The 16805-nt window shown below is 37.7% G+C and overlaps 1 protein-coding gene across 8 annotated transcripts in view; it reads left to right on the top strand.

Annotated features, from left to right (window-relative positions):
- The window catches only part of obscnb (obscurin, cytoskeletal calmodulin and titin-interacting RhoGEF b), a 571330-nt gene that overhangs the window by 313605 nt on the left and 240920 nt on the right, over positions 1 to 16805 (top strand). For all 8 annotated transcript variants that reach the window (XM_039753252.1, XM_039753258.1, XM_039753256.1 and 5 more), the window contains 3 exons: positions 7393 to 7662; positions 10149 to 10418; positions 10560 to 10826. In XM_039753252.1, coding sequence (XP_039609186.1) covers positions 7393 to 7662; positions 10149 to 10418; positions 10560 to 10826 — 807 coding nt within the window. The remainder of the gene's footprint in view (positions 1 to 7392; positions 7663 to 10148; positions 10419 to 10559; positions 10827 to 16805) is intronic.

Raw genomic sequence — 16805 nt, forward strand, 5'->3', positions numbered from 1 at the left:
ACCTGCAATACATGTTCCTTCCATGTGCCGGAACAGATGACAACGTCATCCAGGTAGGCGGCACTAAAGGAATTGTGGGGCCTTAGAAGTGTATCTACCAGACATTGAAAGGTTGCCGGTGCCCCGTGCAAACCAAATGGAAGGACCTTATACTGTTAGTGTCCACTAGGTGTACTAAAAGCAGTCTTTTCTTTAGCAGAGGCCGTTATGGGAATTTGACAATACTCTTTAGTCATGTCAAGAGTAGTTCTGAAGTGTGTGTTTCCAAGTCGATCGAGTAGATCATTCACTCGTGGCATTGGATACACATTAAATTTAGAAACCTGATTAAGTCGTCGAAAGTCATTACAAAACCTCTACAACCCATCTGGCGTAGGAACCAAGACAATTGGATTAGACCAGGGGCTATGACTTTCTTCAATAACCCCCAAATCTAGCATCTGCCTTATTTCCAATTCTACTTTTGCTTTCTTTGCCTCCAGGAGCCTATAGGGTCTTTCGCTGACAATTACCCCCGGGTCAGTAATTATGTCGTGCTCAATCAGAGTAGTCCGTCCTGTTTTTGGCCTGGGGTCAAATCAGGTCCGAAATTAAGTTCAGAATGTGAGATGAAAAGGGAACGAGGCTTGCCAGAGGAGGGATCAAGTTCCCTGTCCTTCCACGGTTTCAGTAAATTAATATGATAAACTCGTTCACTCGGTCGACGATTTGTTTGTTTAACCAAATAATCAACAAGTCCTTTTCTTTCCTTAATTTCATACGGGTCTTGCCAATGAGCCAATAATTTAGAATGGGAAGTTGGAACAAGTACCATCACATGATCACTCGGGACAAATTCCCGAATGGTGGTGTATCTATTATAATAGCGCGACTGCGCTGCTTGAGCCTTTTCCAAATTTTCTTTTAGAATAGGTCTAATTTTTTCCAATCTATCATGTAATTACGCAATATATTCAAGTATATTTGAGGTAGGGAGGACCTCCTCTTCCCAACCATCTTTTAGCATGTCCAATAGACCTTGTGGTTGTCTTCCATATAATAATTTAAACAGAGAAAACCCTGTGGATGCCTGAGGGACTTCCCGATATGCAAACATAACAAGAGGAAGTAACTGATCCCAGTTTCTTCCATCTGCAGCAACTACCTTGCGTAACATCTGTTTTAAAGTCTGATTAAATCGTTCTACCAACTTGTCTGTTTGGGGGTGATAGACAGATGTTTTTAGATGTTTTATTCTGAGTAATTTAGCCACCTCCCTGAACGTCTCCAAAGTGAAAGGAGTCCCTTAGTCCATTAAAACCTCTTTGGGGATCCCAACACGTGTGAATATTCCTACTAGTTCCCGTGCGATGTTTTCTGAATTAGCTGAGCGCAAGGGAACAGCTTCGGGGAATCGAGTGGCATAATCTACTGGAACTAAAATATATTTAAAACCTTTTAATGAGGATTCTAACAGGCCTACGAGGTCAATACCGACTTGTTCAAATGGTACATCTTTCAGGGGGAGGGGAATGAGAGAAGCACGGTCCCTCCTAGGAATTCCTCATTAATTCCCGGCCAATAAAATCGGAGATTTATCCTGTCCAAAGTTTGTCAGAGCCCAAATGGACTCCTAGAAGGTAAGCATGTGCTAGTTCACACATCTGTCGCCGAAAAGTGCATGGTACTAGCAATAATGCTTTCACTTCACCCCCGTGTTCAGCCACTCGATATAATAATTTATTTTTCATGACAAAGAAAGGCATCAGTGGCATGGGATCTAGGGTTGTGTGTCCCTCGGTCGATACTATGGCATTCCTTGCAAATTTTAAGGAATCATCATTCCATTGTTCTCTTTTAAAGGAAGAAGGGGTAACTAGAAATTCGGTTGATAAATTATGAATGGGGTCTCTTCCGACCTCAATGGGAGGAGTTTCAGCCACCAAGTCCTCTACATTAACTGTACTAGCTCCTGCAGAGGACAATGGGACATCGATTTCCTTGTACTGTGTACCTGTATGGGTCTTAGTGACTGTGTTGCATGGCGTGGAGTCAGTCGGAGTAAAAGAACTCTCCATTATTAAGCCCAAATTTCTTTCAGGAACAGTTACGTTTTTACTGCTGTTAATTTCTTCCCAGTCTCTCCCCAAGATGACAGGAAATGGAGGGTCTGGTAATACAGCCATGGTCATTTTCACCATAACGCGATCCATCGTAACCACACATTTAGCGGTTTTATAATACCGGACGTCTCCATGAATGCATTTTAGGCTGGTTTTAATTTTAAGCCACTGTCACGGTAAAACTAATCGGGAAGCAACAATGGAAATGTTACTCCCGGAATCAAGCAATGCCCTTACCTTCCTGCCATTTATAATAACTGCACCTGTATAGGGAAGAGACAAAGAATTAATCACAGTGGCACAATACCTTTCCCCCTTCATCAGTGAGCAGTCCATGGGCTTGTTGGTTCAATTTGGGGACAGATGACAAAGCTCCCCACACTTGAAACAGTGTGGTAGATTGTACTGTCTGTCCCTTCTTCAGATGGCAGGCACGGGTGGTTGTCAGGATGGCTCACGGGCTGTTCCACGTACTTGTTGGGTACGGCAAGAGAACCTTTCTGACCACCCTGATTTGCAAGCAGACCACTGATGCTCCGCGATCTTTATCAAGGTGTCCATGTTATTATAATTTTGTCTCCGGAGTTCCTGGGCTATATCATCAGGGAAGGCATGAACAAAGTTTTCACAGGCTGGCAATTCGGCCATTTTATGGCAGCTGTTTATGTCGGGCCGTAGACAGCGACAAACCTTGCTCCATGCCTCAAACACCTGTGTACATAATCACCTCTCTGGGTCAAATTTCCACTCCATCCATTCTCTTGCCTGCTGTTCCGGAGATATGCCGTTTCGCTTGAACACCTCTCCTTTTAGAACATCATAGTTGCCAGCCTGCTCCTCAGTTAAGTCATAATAAGCTCTCTGCGCTATCCCCTTCAAGTAGGGAGCCAGTAGGTACGCCCACTCTGACCTCGGCCATGCATTTCATTTTGCGGTGCGCTCGAAAACCAAAAAATATGTTTTAATGTCATCATCTTCAGTTAGGTATGTCAATTGGGTTGGTAATGACCAAGCTGTCTCCGTCCAAACGGCTGCTGTGGCACGAGCCTGGGATTCCACTAATTGAGTTCTTGTTTCGCCCATCTGTACTTTTAGAGTTTGCAACTCACTCACGATTGATGATAGAACGTCATTGAGGTCCTGCCCTTCTGCCATCTTCAAAAAGCAAAAATCCTGCCGGGTACGCCAATTGTGGAAATAATTCAAAAAGAAAAAGAAACTCCACAAAAATAAAGTTTTGGGGATAGTCCCTGTATATTGTCCTGTGGATAAAAGGATGCAAAATAATCAAAAGTACTAGAAAAACGAGTAACAGTTGACTATATGGTTGTTACAAAATGGCGTTTATATATGAAATGAATGATAGGAACAGGAACTGGTTGGCAGGAAATGACGATGTAATCAGGGACCGGAAACAGCATCATTATGGAGGAAGTGGATGTGATGTCCATGGGGTTAATCGGAAGTGATGCCAAATGAAGTCGTGTGTGACATAGGTAAAATGCTTAATTTTGCTTGATCTGAAACTGAGAGGAGTTTTTTTCAGGTGATTTAGACATTAACTAATAACACTCACAGGTCATTTTCTAGAGAATTTTAAACCTAATACTTTTTTTTTATCATGATTGAAGTGTCTAAAATTATAAAGTGAATTAGTCCACTGGATCATGACTGTTACTTGGTGTAACTAAAATGAGTTTAACAAGAACACAGGAACACTGTTGGAAACCTGTTAAGGATAAATTTTACATTGAGAAGTTTTTCTTCACACAGAGAACAACAGTCACATGGAATAAGTGACCAAGCAGTTTGGTAGGCAGTAGGACTTTAGCGGCCTTTAAAACTAGACTTTGTTATTTTGGAAGAATTAAGTGGATAGGACTGGAAAGCTTTGTTGGGCTGAATGGCCTGTTTTAGTCTTGGTAGTTCTAACACAATTCTAACAAAATATAATTTAATATATAATATAACACCATATACCTTTTGAAATACAACAGACAGAGTTATGTGTTGTATGTGCTACATAATAGTATAGACCCAAAGTCAAGACTGATTTTTCTACATGGTAAAAACACTCTATAAGCATATATGAAAATAGTGATTTATATTAATGTTATATTTGCATTTTAACAATTAAAATGATTGCGATATAAAAATTCAACATATAGTGTTTAACACGCCACACTAGTGTTTAGATCTGGCATTGCTATGCTCACGGTGTCTATACTCCTAAAAAGAATAATCCTTTGATTGAAATTTTTTTCAGTTTCAAGTAGTATAGAACATTGGTTACCCACTGACTTAAGAGAGGTGGGGTGGGATTCTTCCAGTTAGTAGAGTAATAAAGGAAATTACAGTTTGTTTGTCCTTCTCCATTTTAAGGCCACCTGGGAGTCCACCAAACACAGCTGTTAATGTTTTAGAGGTGATTGTGACACCATAGCTGTCTGATAAGCATGCAAAGATTTTTGTCCAAAATGTCAATGATGAAGAAAGTATTGTTTCCCAAGTAAATTACATCTATGGGGCCCTCTACCGGTCAATGACAGCCCTGAGACTATCTTCTGTAGCAGAATTCTCTGCAGAGCCTTACTGGAAGTGCTGGTTGATAAAGTGCTTTCAAGTTACAAAGATGTCTAAATTTATTTCTTATAAAACACAAAAATCTGCAAATAAAAATGTTTTTGGAAATATATATGACAAATCATAATAGGCTTAATTACTTCTGTTTGTTCTTAAGTAAATAAAATTTGTCATAAAGCAGTTTTTAAAGTGATCACGTAGGACATATCTGTAATCTCATTAGAAAACAAAAATATTATTAATTTAAAAAATATAAAACTAAAATTCAATATTACTTAAGGATTGTTAAAATATAAATATTCTGCACAAACGATGTAAAAATCAAAGCAATTGGAGATTTGGATCACAAGAAATTAATATTCTCTTTAGGCCTCTTCAAGCAACAGGGCATTTTTGGAGCAATGTGATCAGCAATTTTGAAGGTTGTTGACTTCTCAGATAATTATTGATCAATTTTCTCATGTCTTCTCCTTGATAACTGCAATTTTTAATTTTTTTTCATGTTTTATGTCCAAGGCAACTGATAGGGAACTTTTGTAGCATTAACACCACATTAAAGAAAAAAACACAAAAAATAGCCATTAAGTCGAAGAGCTGATTATCATAAATGCAAACAACACCTATCTTGCTCTGAAAGATAGGTTTAGTCATTTTAATGATGCAAAAGAAAGAAAGGTATAAACTTGCCCAATAGTTTATCAATATAGATAGATGGATAGATACATACTTTATGGGTCTGATGGTTAAAGGTGCTCCAGGGTAACACATAATTTACAGCATTATTGGTCTCTAATTTTTCCAATGTTTCTAGTGATTTTGGATTAGACCTATTAGTCATCTGACCTCACTGATCTTTTATTTAGGTATCTAGCCATATTTTGGAAAACAATCTTAAATGCATAATGCTATACAACATATGTGGCACAAACATACAATTCATTATGTTGTATGGAGTGTACAATGAAGCATAATACTGTGGAAGCCCTATCAGCTGGGACTAAGCAGGTTTTGGAGATTAAATAAAATGGGAAGAAAACAGTACTTAAAATATTACAAGGCAATCAATTTTTGTGTGCTAAAAAACTGAAGTTTGAGCATGATATTTGACATTACAGCAACTATTGTTTTTAAAAGTGAGCATTGTATTGGGAACTTATCTGACCATCTTTAAAATGAGGCTAATTAACCGGAAGAGGATCTATGTAGCACTTTAATAATACTAGACTTTCAGGAAATTAGATTAGGACTGTCTGTTTATCTGAAGTTAAATCAGGAACATGTCTGTAATCTTTCATTTTCGTAGGACATTATTAATTTTGTTTATTTTTTTATATATGTTGTTATTATCAAGTTCATTGTCTTCACTATTTTGTGAAACTGTTTATATATAATAGGTACTGTTATTTTCAAAGCTGGTTTTATATTTGCCACTATTTTGTAGTCCATGGTTTCAGTTATTACCATTAAAATGTTTCCAGCATAGCACTATGTGTTATTGTCTCAGACATGCCATAAAAATGACCATCCACAGAAGAACGAACCTGAACATTTAATCTATTAAGAGAATGACCCTAAAAGAGACTTGTGCTCAAGCAATACTTGAGAATAAAGAACAGATTCTGGTTTGACTTTATTTTAGTTTTGACTTCAGTTCTGGTTTAGTCATTTTGTTTTGCTAAATTATATAACAACTTTCTGTTTTAAAACTTAAGCTATGAATGGTACTAATTGTTTGCCTTGCTCCTAAAAACACACTTGAAAGTGGTGGGCGACACCATGAAACATGAATGACTTAGTGCAAATCTGTCAAGGTTAACAGGCAAAAATCAATTCTATCCAGTAAACACCAGCCCCACAACTTGAAGCTGCTACTGAGCGGTTGGGGGTCTCAGCCTTACTACGCATTACTGTGACCTGAAAATGTATACAAGAAACCATATTTCAGTTTTGGACTTTAAGATATTAGCTGTCATTCAATTAATATCCATCCATCCATCTATTATCCAACCTGCTATATCCTAACTACAGCATCACAGGGATATGCTGGAGCCAACCCCATCCAACACAGGGCGCAAGGCAGGAAACAAACCCCGGGAAGGGCGCCAGCCCACCGCAGTCAATTAATATTGTACTTAAAATGATTCTTCCTGAACCTGTACAATTTGCAAAAAAAACAAAAAGATTGCAATGTGATGTTTAATTATAATTTTTAATCCAGCAACATTTACAGGGTAATGTAACAAACTAGTTTCATTAGTACTGTTTCCACTAGTAAAATTAGTTTTAAATCCAGTGCTCAGTCTTTAGTGGGATGGTTAATATCACCTTCTTTTCTTCAGTTCATCCTCCCTAGGCACTTGATTATGTGGATATCTGTAACCATATTTTTCTAGGGATGAGACTTGGTTGATCTTCTTTGGTTTGTTTCAATAGTTCTGTTTGTTCTTTTAAACTTTGGCTGGGGTAAACTTTGGGGAGAAAACAAAATACATCCTGAGGTGTCACATGTTTAAGGAAATACAATTTTGGTTTACCCGCACAATGCCCATAATAGTGAAAGAAATTTTATTACATGCAGTAAACAAAATGCTTGACTTGAAATCCATTTAAGTATATTCATAACAGTTTTCAAAATTTTCATCTTTGAATCCTAGAATGTTGAAAAAATTTGTTTTAAAGAAAATACTTTTTTTTGCTTTGTTTACAGAACTAGATGTTGTAATTGTGAAAGGCCTGGAGAGTCAAACAGTGTATGAAGAAGAGAATGTTTATTTCCGTTGTTATGTGTCTCACGAGAATGTGGCTGATGCCCAGTGGAAGCTCAAGGACATTCCACTGCAGAATAATGAGATGAATGAAATCACTGTGGAAGGGAAAATACACACCCTGACACTCAAAAATGTCAGTCTTGATGATTCCGGTATTGTTGTCTTCAGCATTGGGCCATACACATCCACAGCTGAGCTAAAAGTCAAAGGTGATGTACTGTGTCATAATTTAAGTAATACAGTAGTCTTCAGAGGAGATATAATCCTTCCATGCAGTTTACCAGGAACAAAAACCTATGGCTAATGTTGAAGCATGAAACATTTTGTTACCTCTGCCATTTGCTTGTTGGAGCGCCACTTCAATTAATGTGTTATAGAAAACAAATGCTTTTCACTACAGCCTTAAATATACTGTACTGGTAACCTATTTGCAGTCACTTTTAGTTGTTGAATCAAGTTTATATTACTGTGAGAAATTTTATTTTACAGAGAAATAGAAATAAAGAAAATTGTTTGTGTGCAATTTATATTAGAATAAATGTACTTTTGAAAATAAAACTAATGAGCCACATTTTAGATGTTTACAATAAATGGTGTTTCCGTCATTAATTAAACAGAGAGCTTCAACCAGAACTGATCTGTTTTATAAGTAAATTTAACTAATGGGTGCTATGGTGAACTTACTGATTTTGTGAGGTTTACTTAATCTTCTTTGCATGGTGGTTTTCACCAGGTGCTTTAGGTTTCTCATAATATCCTAAAGATATGTGTATTCTGACTTATCTAGACTTCAAAAATAACTTTGTGTTAATGTCTGAGAAAGAATTAGTATACCCTACAATGGCCTGACACTCTACTCAATAGCTGATTTCTGCTTAGTGGCTACTGCTGGGATGGGATCTTTCTCCCTGTGCCTCTAAAAGTTGATTAAGTCTGTTTATAAATCAGTTAAAAAATATTAATTTATAAGAAGGACAAATATAGTAGTCACTTGACATGTTCTTAGATTAGGTTCCCTGAACTCACTTGTACATTTTTTATTGTGATAACTTTTGGCAATATGTGCAACTATATGGGCATTGGTACATATTATATCTGTTAACTGGTATCTGCAACTCTACTTCAGTTCAAAATAAATCCTTCATAAATAAAACTCATAATGCTGAAGCACCCAGAAGTTTTAGTTCATTTTTTTTTACTAATATTTCCTGTCCCATGTGGGGTTAGCACTATCATCTGGAAATTAGTGTTTAGGGCGTGGGTTCGTGTAGGCAGTATTCAGAGATATTTGATATTATGTCATTGGGTCATTTCCCACTGGTATGTAATATCCCATTTTGATCACATTACTAAACAATGCTCTCAAATAAAATATGAATAGCAAAATCTTAAAAAGTCATACATGTGGAGATTATTACAGAATGAAACAAAAAAGACAGACAGAGTGAGACAGGAGTTACATCAGGTCTTGGGATTCTGAATCTCTGCCTGGGATACATTCTAGCCTGCCTGAGTCGCAGATAGAGCATTATCTATTTTTAAATTATTATTAAGATTTTGTTTTGTATTTATGAAATGTTGGTGAGCACATGTTCTTATTTCAGCAGCCTTCTTAGGGCACGTTCTTAATTTAGCAGCCTTCTTAGATCAGGATAGACAGGAGTGATGTCAAGGTTTGTTTTTTATGTTTTCTTTTTTATTTTGCATTAATGAAACCATAACCATTTTAACAATGACCAGCCCCATTACAGAGGTAATACTCTACCAGGAAGAGCTAGTGCATTGATATACATTTATGTTCTTCTTAGTATATTACACTGTTTGAATATTAAATTCAAATATTTCTATGACAACCAAGCTGCCATCTTTCCCATTTTTATTGGTTTTATTAATGACATTGCAATAAATTAATTACAAGTCAGTGATATTTACAATGATATATCTTATTTCAAACAAATATGACATTCTCTTCCTACCCAGTAAGAGAGCAAATAAATTGTAAGATTTTAGTATAATGTAATTACTCTTTGAGGCGTCATAAATGTTACAACAAATTCTGTAAGCTTAATTAATTTACAACAAAATGAATAAATACCAAACTTTAGAATAGCATTCGTGAGTAACTGAATTTTTAAGTAAAATTTAAATTTAGAGTATTTTACTGCAATATATATTTCATTAATTAGTGAAGTCCAAAGTGAGGTGTTACCCCCTCCACCTTTTCATTCTAAGATATCTTATCAAAATAACAAGAATATAGTACTCTAATTAATGTTTAGTCAGCAACTGGTCTGTTGAAGATTTCAATCTCTAATCAAGAGTGATGTTTGGGGTCAGATTCACTCTCTGAAAGTGCTGGTATTCCTGCATATTGACAAAACTCAGTAGGGAAAGGACATCCTTTGAAACATACCCGTTGTCCTTCTGTGGCTAACACATCATAATATTTTCATATTTAACCATTATACTTAAAAGAATCATTTTTGTATTAAATACATTTTACTTGTGAAGTTTATGCAGTTACATTTTGGGGAATATGATGTATCATTATTGACTTCTACAGTATAAACTATATTTAAAACAATTTGGCTAGTTTATTAGATTTTGTACCTAAATAAGAAAAATAAAATAAATATTAAACATTTTGGCATCGTCACCTTGTATACATCTAACAAAGGTTTGCTTTGCATTTTAGGCCCACCAGTGTCGTTTACTCGAACATTGTGCAACACAGTGGTTGAGGAAGGTGGAACAGCTTCACTTACCTGTGAACTCTCTCAGTCAAAAGGTGTCACTGTCGACTGGAGAAAAGACAATATGATTATTTACCCCAGCAGCAAGTACCAGATCACCCAAGACGGAGCAGTTCACACACTTTACATTCATCAGGTTACCTCTGAAGATAAAGGCGATTACATTTGTGATACTGGTGAACAACAGAGTGAAGCCAGTTTGAGCATTAAAGGTCTGCAACATTTGGCAGTGTTTTCTTTAATTTTATCTCTGTTACTGTTGCTGATTTTGTAATGATACTTCTCATATGAATCTTGTCTTATTGATTTTGTCACAAGAACCAAGGTGATGACACTTTTTGTCTTCTTCTTAGCATTGCCTATCATCTTCAGACAAGAACTCCAGAATCAGGAGGCACAGGAAGGTAGCAGTATTATCTTTCACTGTGAACTTTCAAAGGCTGGTGTCCAGGTGCTTTGGAGGAAAGATGGAGTACTTCTTCAACCAAGTGATAAATATATGATGAAACAGGATGGCCCTTTTTTTCAACTCCTGGTTAATAATATACAATATGAGGATGCTGGAAATTATACCTGTTATACAGGAGACAGTCAGTCAACTGCGTTTATCCATGTCAAAGGTCAGTGTACTTGGGGGACTGGGGTGAAATACATAGGGAGAATTGTTATGTAGTAAGAGATGTACTGTATATTCTAGTCTTGACCATCTCACTATGCTTTAACACTAGAATCACTGACATATAGGAAAAAAACTTGTAACAGCCAGATAAACCACTTGAGCACTGAGAATGTTCTTTGCGACTTGAGCTGTGGTTGGGGGAATAGCAGGCTGGTTGCTGCTTGTGCTGATCGACACATTTACAACACAAAAGACCCTGGAGAAAGTTGCAAAAGAATTTAAGATGGGCCGGGACTATAAGTTGTGAAACAATTCATTAGTGCTGTTTCTTGTCATTTTTTGAAAGAAATGCCTGGATACTGCATGATTAAATATTGTAGGATTTTTCAGGATTAATAATCAATAAGACACCCAATCAAGAGGATGCCATAATAACGTGGGGTTTGAAAAAGAAATTTTTAACTTGGTGTGAAGGACAGCTTGGTCCCAGACACCCTCATTGTGGAAGGACAGGGGGAGGCAGCATGGACAGGGAATTGCTTCCAACGTATCCGGAAATGCTCCCTGGCCAAGCCTTTGGGACAGCAGAAGTACTTCCGGGGATAACTTAAAGAGAATTGCTTACCACTGCTCCATGCGCCACAATTGGGAGGAGGTGGACAATGCTTGCGTGGAGGCAGTGACAGAGAGAGAGAGAAGACAGAGAGATGCTTTATTGTGGCTCTGCCTTGTATCTGTGCTTGGTGCTGTGATGCTTACCTGAAGGGTTTCCCATGATACAGAATAAAGAATCTTCTTGTTTATGGCAGACTTGTGTCTGTCTGAGCCTGTGTTGTGTTGGGTGTTTAGGGAGCTGGAGTGACACCTGCTGGCCACAGGGGTTAATTGTCAGTTTTGCCTTTAATCCTGAAATTCCTACTTTATTTACCATACCTATCTCTGTTGTAATGCGATGCTTCTCTGGCCTTTAAACTTCTATAAAAGTAAATGCAGCACATTTTTTTTAAGAAGCCGAATAGTAAAATGAATTGATTAACATAAGGATTATAGAAGTATGATAAATGCTTATGTATTTTGATATATAAGACTGGACGCAGACAGACTAGACACATAAAAATATCACATATAGGCTGGCTGTATACTGGTTATTTAGAGTTCACAGATAAATAGTTTTATAATACCAAATCTTTATGGATGATGTCCTGTGTTCAGGTGGGAGATTCTTCATGCAGTGGAGTGAACTCTTCCTATTTGCTGCATTATCCTTGCCAGTGCTGTTCTGCTAGTTCCTCAGCTTGCCTTCTGTTGTCTTTTGTCACTTCATAGGGAAAAGGCATTATTCTTTTTGGTCCAACAGTTCAGATGCTCCTTCAGAAGTTCCTTCCTGAAATGATGGCTTCTCACCTTTGTTAGACTATTGACACACAGGTTTAGCTTGACAGACTGGGTATCAACTTCAAGCTTATGAAGAGAAGAGTCTGTTGCTTTCAGTTCTCCCAGAAATAGTGGCTCAAAACTTCTTAGGTTTCAATGACCAAGTTTCAGGGGGTCATTTTGCATGTTTCCCTCTCCCTGACAGAATCCCTGAGAGGGTGCCTCCAGAGAATCCCTGAATTTCTCTTAGCTTGCTGTTCTCTCCTCCCTTTGCTTCTTCTCACTACTTTCAGAGATGTGGTGCACATGGTTTTAAAGGAAGGATGAACTTTCTCCTGATCAGATTAATGCCCAAAATCTATGTCTTTTATAAGGTGATGACTTCTGCCCATCCTAGTTTTAATTCCTTAAATTATAGGTCTTTGTCCTTGCTTGAGTCCATTTCATGCCTTCTGGCTCAAGAGGTCTGCAGAGGGGCCTCTGGAAAGATGTCAGTGCACCTATGATTTAGACATTTGCTATCAGATGAAGTCCTGGCAGTTCCTGGTACAATCTGGAGTTCAGTCAATTAGTTTGGAATGCAAGTGTGAGAAGGCACAGTTGCATCCCTGTTAACATTGCCTTCTTAACAGACCTAGTATGCCACTACTGTGTAGCAGATTGGGCAATGCCCACTTTATCCTACACCAGTAATACTCTCAACTTTTTTTCTTCCATTGGCTCAACTGTGTTAGTTGTCTAGTCTTTAAAAATTACTCCAATGATTTATTTTTTTTATGATCTGTATTTTTAAGGTCTTCTTTTAAGTTAATTAGGACTTGGAAATGTGATAAATGTAACTATATACAGAATATCACTTTTACTGTTTGTTTAATTTTTGAAGTGTTGATATTTTGTAACATTATTTTTTATTGTTACTGATATGCCATTTTGTTAGTCATAGACATGGCCATTTAGTGTCTTCATTGCCAGGATGCAGAAAGATCTCAGAATTATCAATCTGTGATGTCACTAGCACAACAGTATAAAGGTTGACATTGCATTCCTCTAATTTTCGATGTTTGTGGATAAATACAAAAAATTAATAATGACTGCTTTCTCAAGGTTCTGTAGCATTTATTTTGTTTTGTCATTGCGTATTTGGGTTTGGTGAAAGGTATAGAAAGCACTAGGGTTTTTGATCTTTGGAATGGTAAACAATTTACAAGATTGTCTGTTTATTAGGTTTTAGTGTTAGATCTTCTTACTTCCTTGTTGCAAACTCAAGCCTGACGTTTTGGTTTTCAGTTTTGCGTCTGTTTCTTGGTCCCTTCCTGATTAAACTATTTCATCTTCAGAATAAATTCATTGTTGTGATTAAGTAATATTTGCATACACAGTCCAACCTGTAAAATCTTATTAAGATTTATTAAATAGGTCTTCTAAGTGTTTCTATATGCATTACTTGCTATGCAATACTCATATGTTAACCTTTAATTTTGCTTTGAAGTAACTTCAAAAGGTTGATACAAGTAAATGTTTCATCACATATTGTATGAATTCTATTTAAGAGATGTGCTCTTTAAGGAAAAGTGTAGACATGTTTCTTCTTGCCCATCCAGGAAAGGCCTCCTCTGTGTCATTCTGATGGTACACAAATATTTTCTAACATGACTTTTCCTGTGATCTTATTTTATCTTTTTCAAAAGATCACAACTTGTTTTTCATTTTCCTTTGCGTTTCCCATTCAATTTTGTAATGTAGTAATTGTAGTATAAATTGTAGTTCAACTTTAGCCTTAAATTAGAGTAAGCACTTGTAAACACCTAATCTATACTAATAAAAGGCAAAGCCCTCACTGACTCACTCACTCACTCACTCACTGACATCACTAATTCTCCAACTTCCCATGTAGGTAGGAGGCTGAAATTTGGCAGGCTCATTCCTTACAGCTTAGTTACAAAAGTTGGGCAGGTTTCATTTCGAAATTCTACGCGTAATGGTCATAACTTGAACCTATTTTTCTGTCTATATACTATAATAGACTTCTGCTCAATGCCCGTGGCCCACGTAATTTAGTGCCTGCCCATATAAGGCCGTCCGTCAGTGGCAATCCAATAGAAACACTGCCGCTAAATATTCACGGGTGAAGGACTGTGCTTATGCAGAGGAAGATGAGATGGTCAGGGTGGTGTTTGACACAAACTCAGCGAAACTGCGAGAGAAACTTTTAAATGCCGGGTCTTAGCTAACATTAAATACAGCCGTGGACATCGCACGAGATGGCACCAGCACAGCTGTGAACCTTTGATGCATGTACACCGAGTGGCTCACATGAAATGACGCAGTGCACAGACAAAAAGCAACAGTTCCAAAGAGTGCTAAACAAAAACTGAATTACACAATTGAGAAGGCAGCAAAAAAATATGAAGCATGTGATACATACAAGCATATTCATAAGTGCAGATACTGCAGAAACAAAGCACACGGTGGAAAAAGTCAATGTCCCGCTAAAAGAAGACAGTGTAAAAAAAACCCGTGCATGCAGTGTGTCACGTCTCAGATAAAGAGAAAGACGAGCTGTTTATTGATGCAGTAAGAAACGAATCGATGAATGAAACCTGTTATCTTTACAACGATTGACAAACACGGAATGTAACTTGAACACAACACATCCTACAAATACAAACCTGATTGAAAGAAATAATGATAATCAAATCCTTGATGACAGCAACACTCATAACACTCACAAAACAATTACTGTATATTGACAATCATGTTACGTTATTTTTAAAATGTTCACTTTTCTTTTTGATAACTTCTTTGACACACAGCTGCGAAGCGCGGGTATATATATATATATATGTATATATACCCCGATCTACATACTCTCAAATAGACAAATCACACGCCGTGGCGCAATGGTAGAGGCTTTGCCTCTAGCCCCGACGTCCGAGGTTCAATTCCCGAGAGGAGGTGCACTCAGTATGTACGCGCACTTCCCGATTCATTTTACCCTCGCATCCCCTTGGTTTGAGATGTATGAAAAAATATGCGGTTAACGCAGAAAGACAGATCACCAATTGAAGCTTTATGAATAATGGATACAAAGCGCGTTCCTAAGACTGATCGGAGGCAAATTTCATTTCAAAAGACTACCCGACGGAAGCCTTGATAAAAGTGTGGTTTTGTGCAAACTGTCCAAATACGAACCTGATTGAAAGAAATTATAATCAAATCCTTGATGACAGTAACACTCATAACGGTCACAAAACTATTACACTCACAATCATGTTACGTTATTTTTAAAATGTTTCCTTTTCTTAGCACAAGCACAGCTGAGAAGCTTCGATGCATGTACTCCATAACACGTAAAAAAAATAACGCATTTAATCACACTCTTAATTCCAAGCAAAGGGGAACTTTTGTCAATGCATGATTTCCTGGTACATCGATTACATAGTCCAAGTTTCCATCCAGTTTTTTGCGACGTTTCGTTATCGACAAACAGAATATACGTAAAAAAAATGTGCGAAATTTGCTGTCTCCAGCCTGTTTCCATCCAACTGGCTTTTATCGATAAAATGGTGTGCGTGATGACGTCATCCGCTCCAAAATGAACTGTCGCATAAGTTTTGTCGTATCGCGAAAAAAAATTTTCCCTTGGGCCGTTTCCATACATAATTTTGTGTATGTAGCAAATTATCTACCTCTTGTTTTCCACGTTACACCCCCTCCACTAAACAAAGAAATGGAGAGATTATTCAGACAGTTTTTTGAAATTTGCCAGCTTACTGTTATTTCAGTTTCACAAATAATTGGAATTGTACATAATATCCGAAGACGACAGCAGAATGAAGCAGTTGCTTGTCTGCTAGCCCTAGAGCTCGAAGAAAGTACCCCAGTGCGACGAAACCCACAGGTATGGGAGAGACGATGGAATAAGACCTTCTGGGAGGAGGTGGTGGGGAGACACTTCACAGAAAATCTCTGGTTGCATCATTTTAGAATGACACGGCTGATGTTTGAGATGTTGTGTGGATTCATCATTCCTGATGTTGCGCCCATCACAGGTTGTCACTGACCACCGGTTCCAACCCCAAAGCGGATTGCCATCGCCCTTTACAAGCTGGTAACCTACGCCGAGTATAGAGTAGTTGGAGAAACTTTCGGGGTTAGTAAAACTACCGTCCATCGATGTGTATATGCTGTGTGCACCGCTATTAAAGAAAAATTAATGCGCCGTTATATCAGACTTCCAACTGTAGCGTAGGCCAATGAAATTGCATACCGCAATTTCTTGGTGCATCTTGTGCCACAGATTTACGGTGCGCTGGATGGCACGCATGTGCCTATTCTTCCCCCAACGGAAGGCTACCGCGATTACGTTAATCGCAAAGGGTGGCCATTTATTGTTCTCCAGGCCCTTGTTGATGACAGGTGCATGAAACGAGACATTTGCATTGGCACTCCTGGAAATGCCCATGATGCAGCTGTGTTTGCAGCATCGGATCTGTACAGGTGATCCTACCTTTCAACATCCCTTCTCAGTGCGATAACAACTGAATTAGTACTGTAACCTGCTTCCCTTAAGGTTTTTAATTGAAACCGAAATTTGAATTAATAC

This window comes from Polypterus senegalus, chromosome 5, assembly GCF_016835505.1.
Source record: "Polypterus senegalus isolate Bchr_013 chromosome 5, ASM1683550v1, whole genome shotgun sequence".
Taxonomy (NCBI): domain Eukaryota; kingdom Metazoa; phylum Chordata; class Cladistia; order Polypteriformes; family Polypteridae; genus Polypterus; species Polypterus senegalus.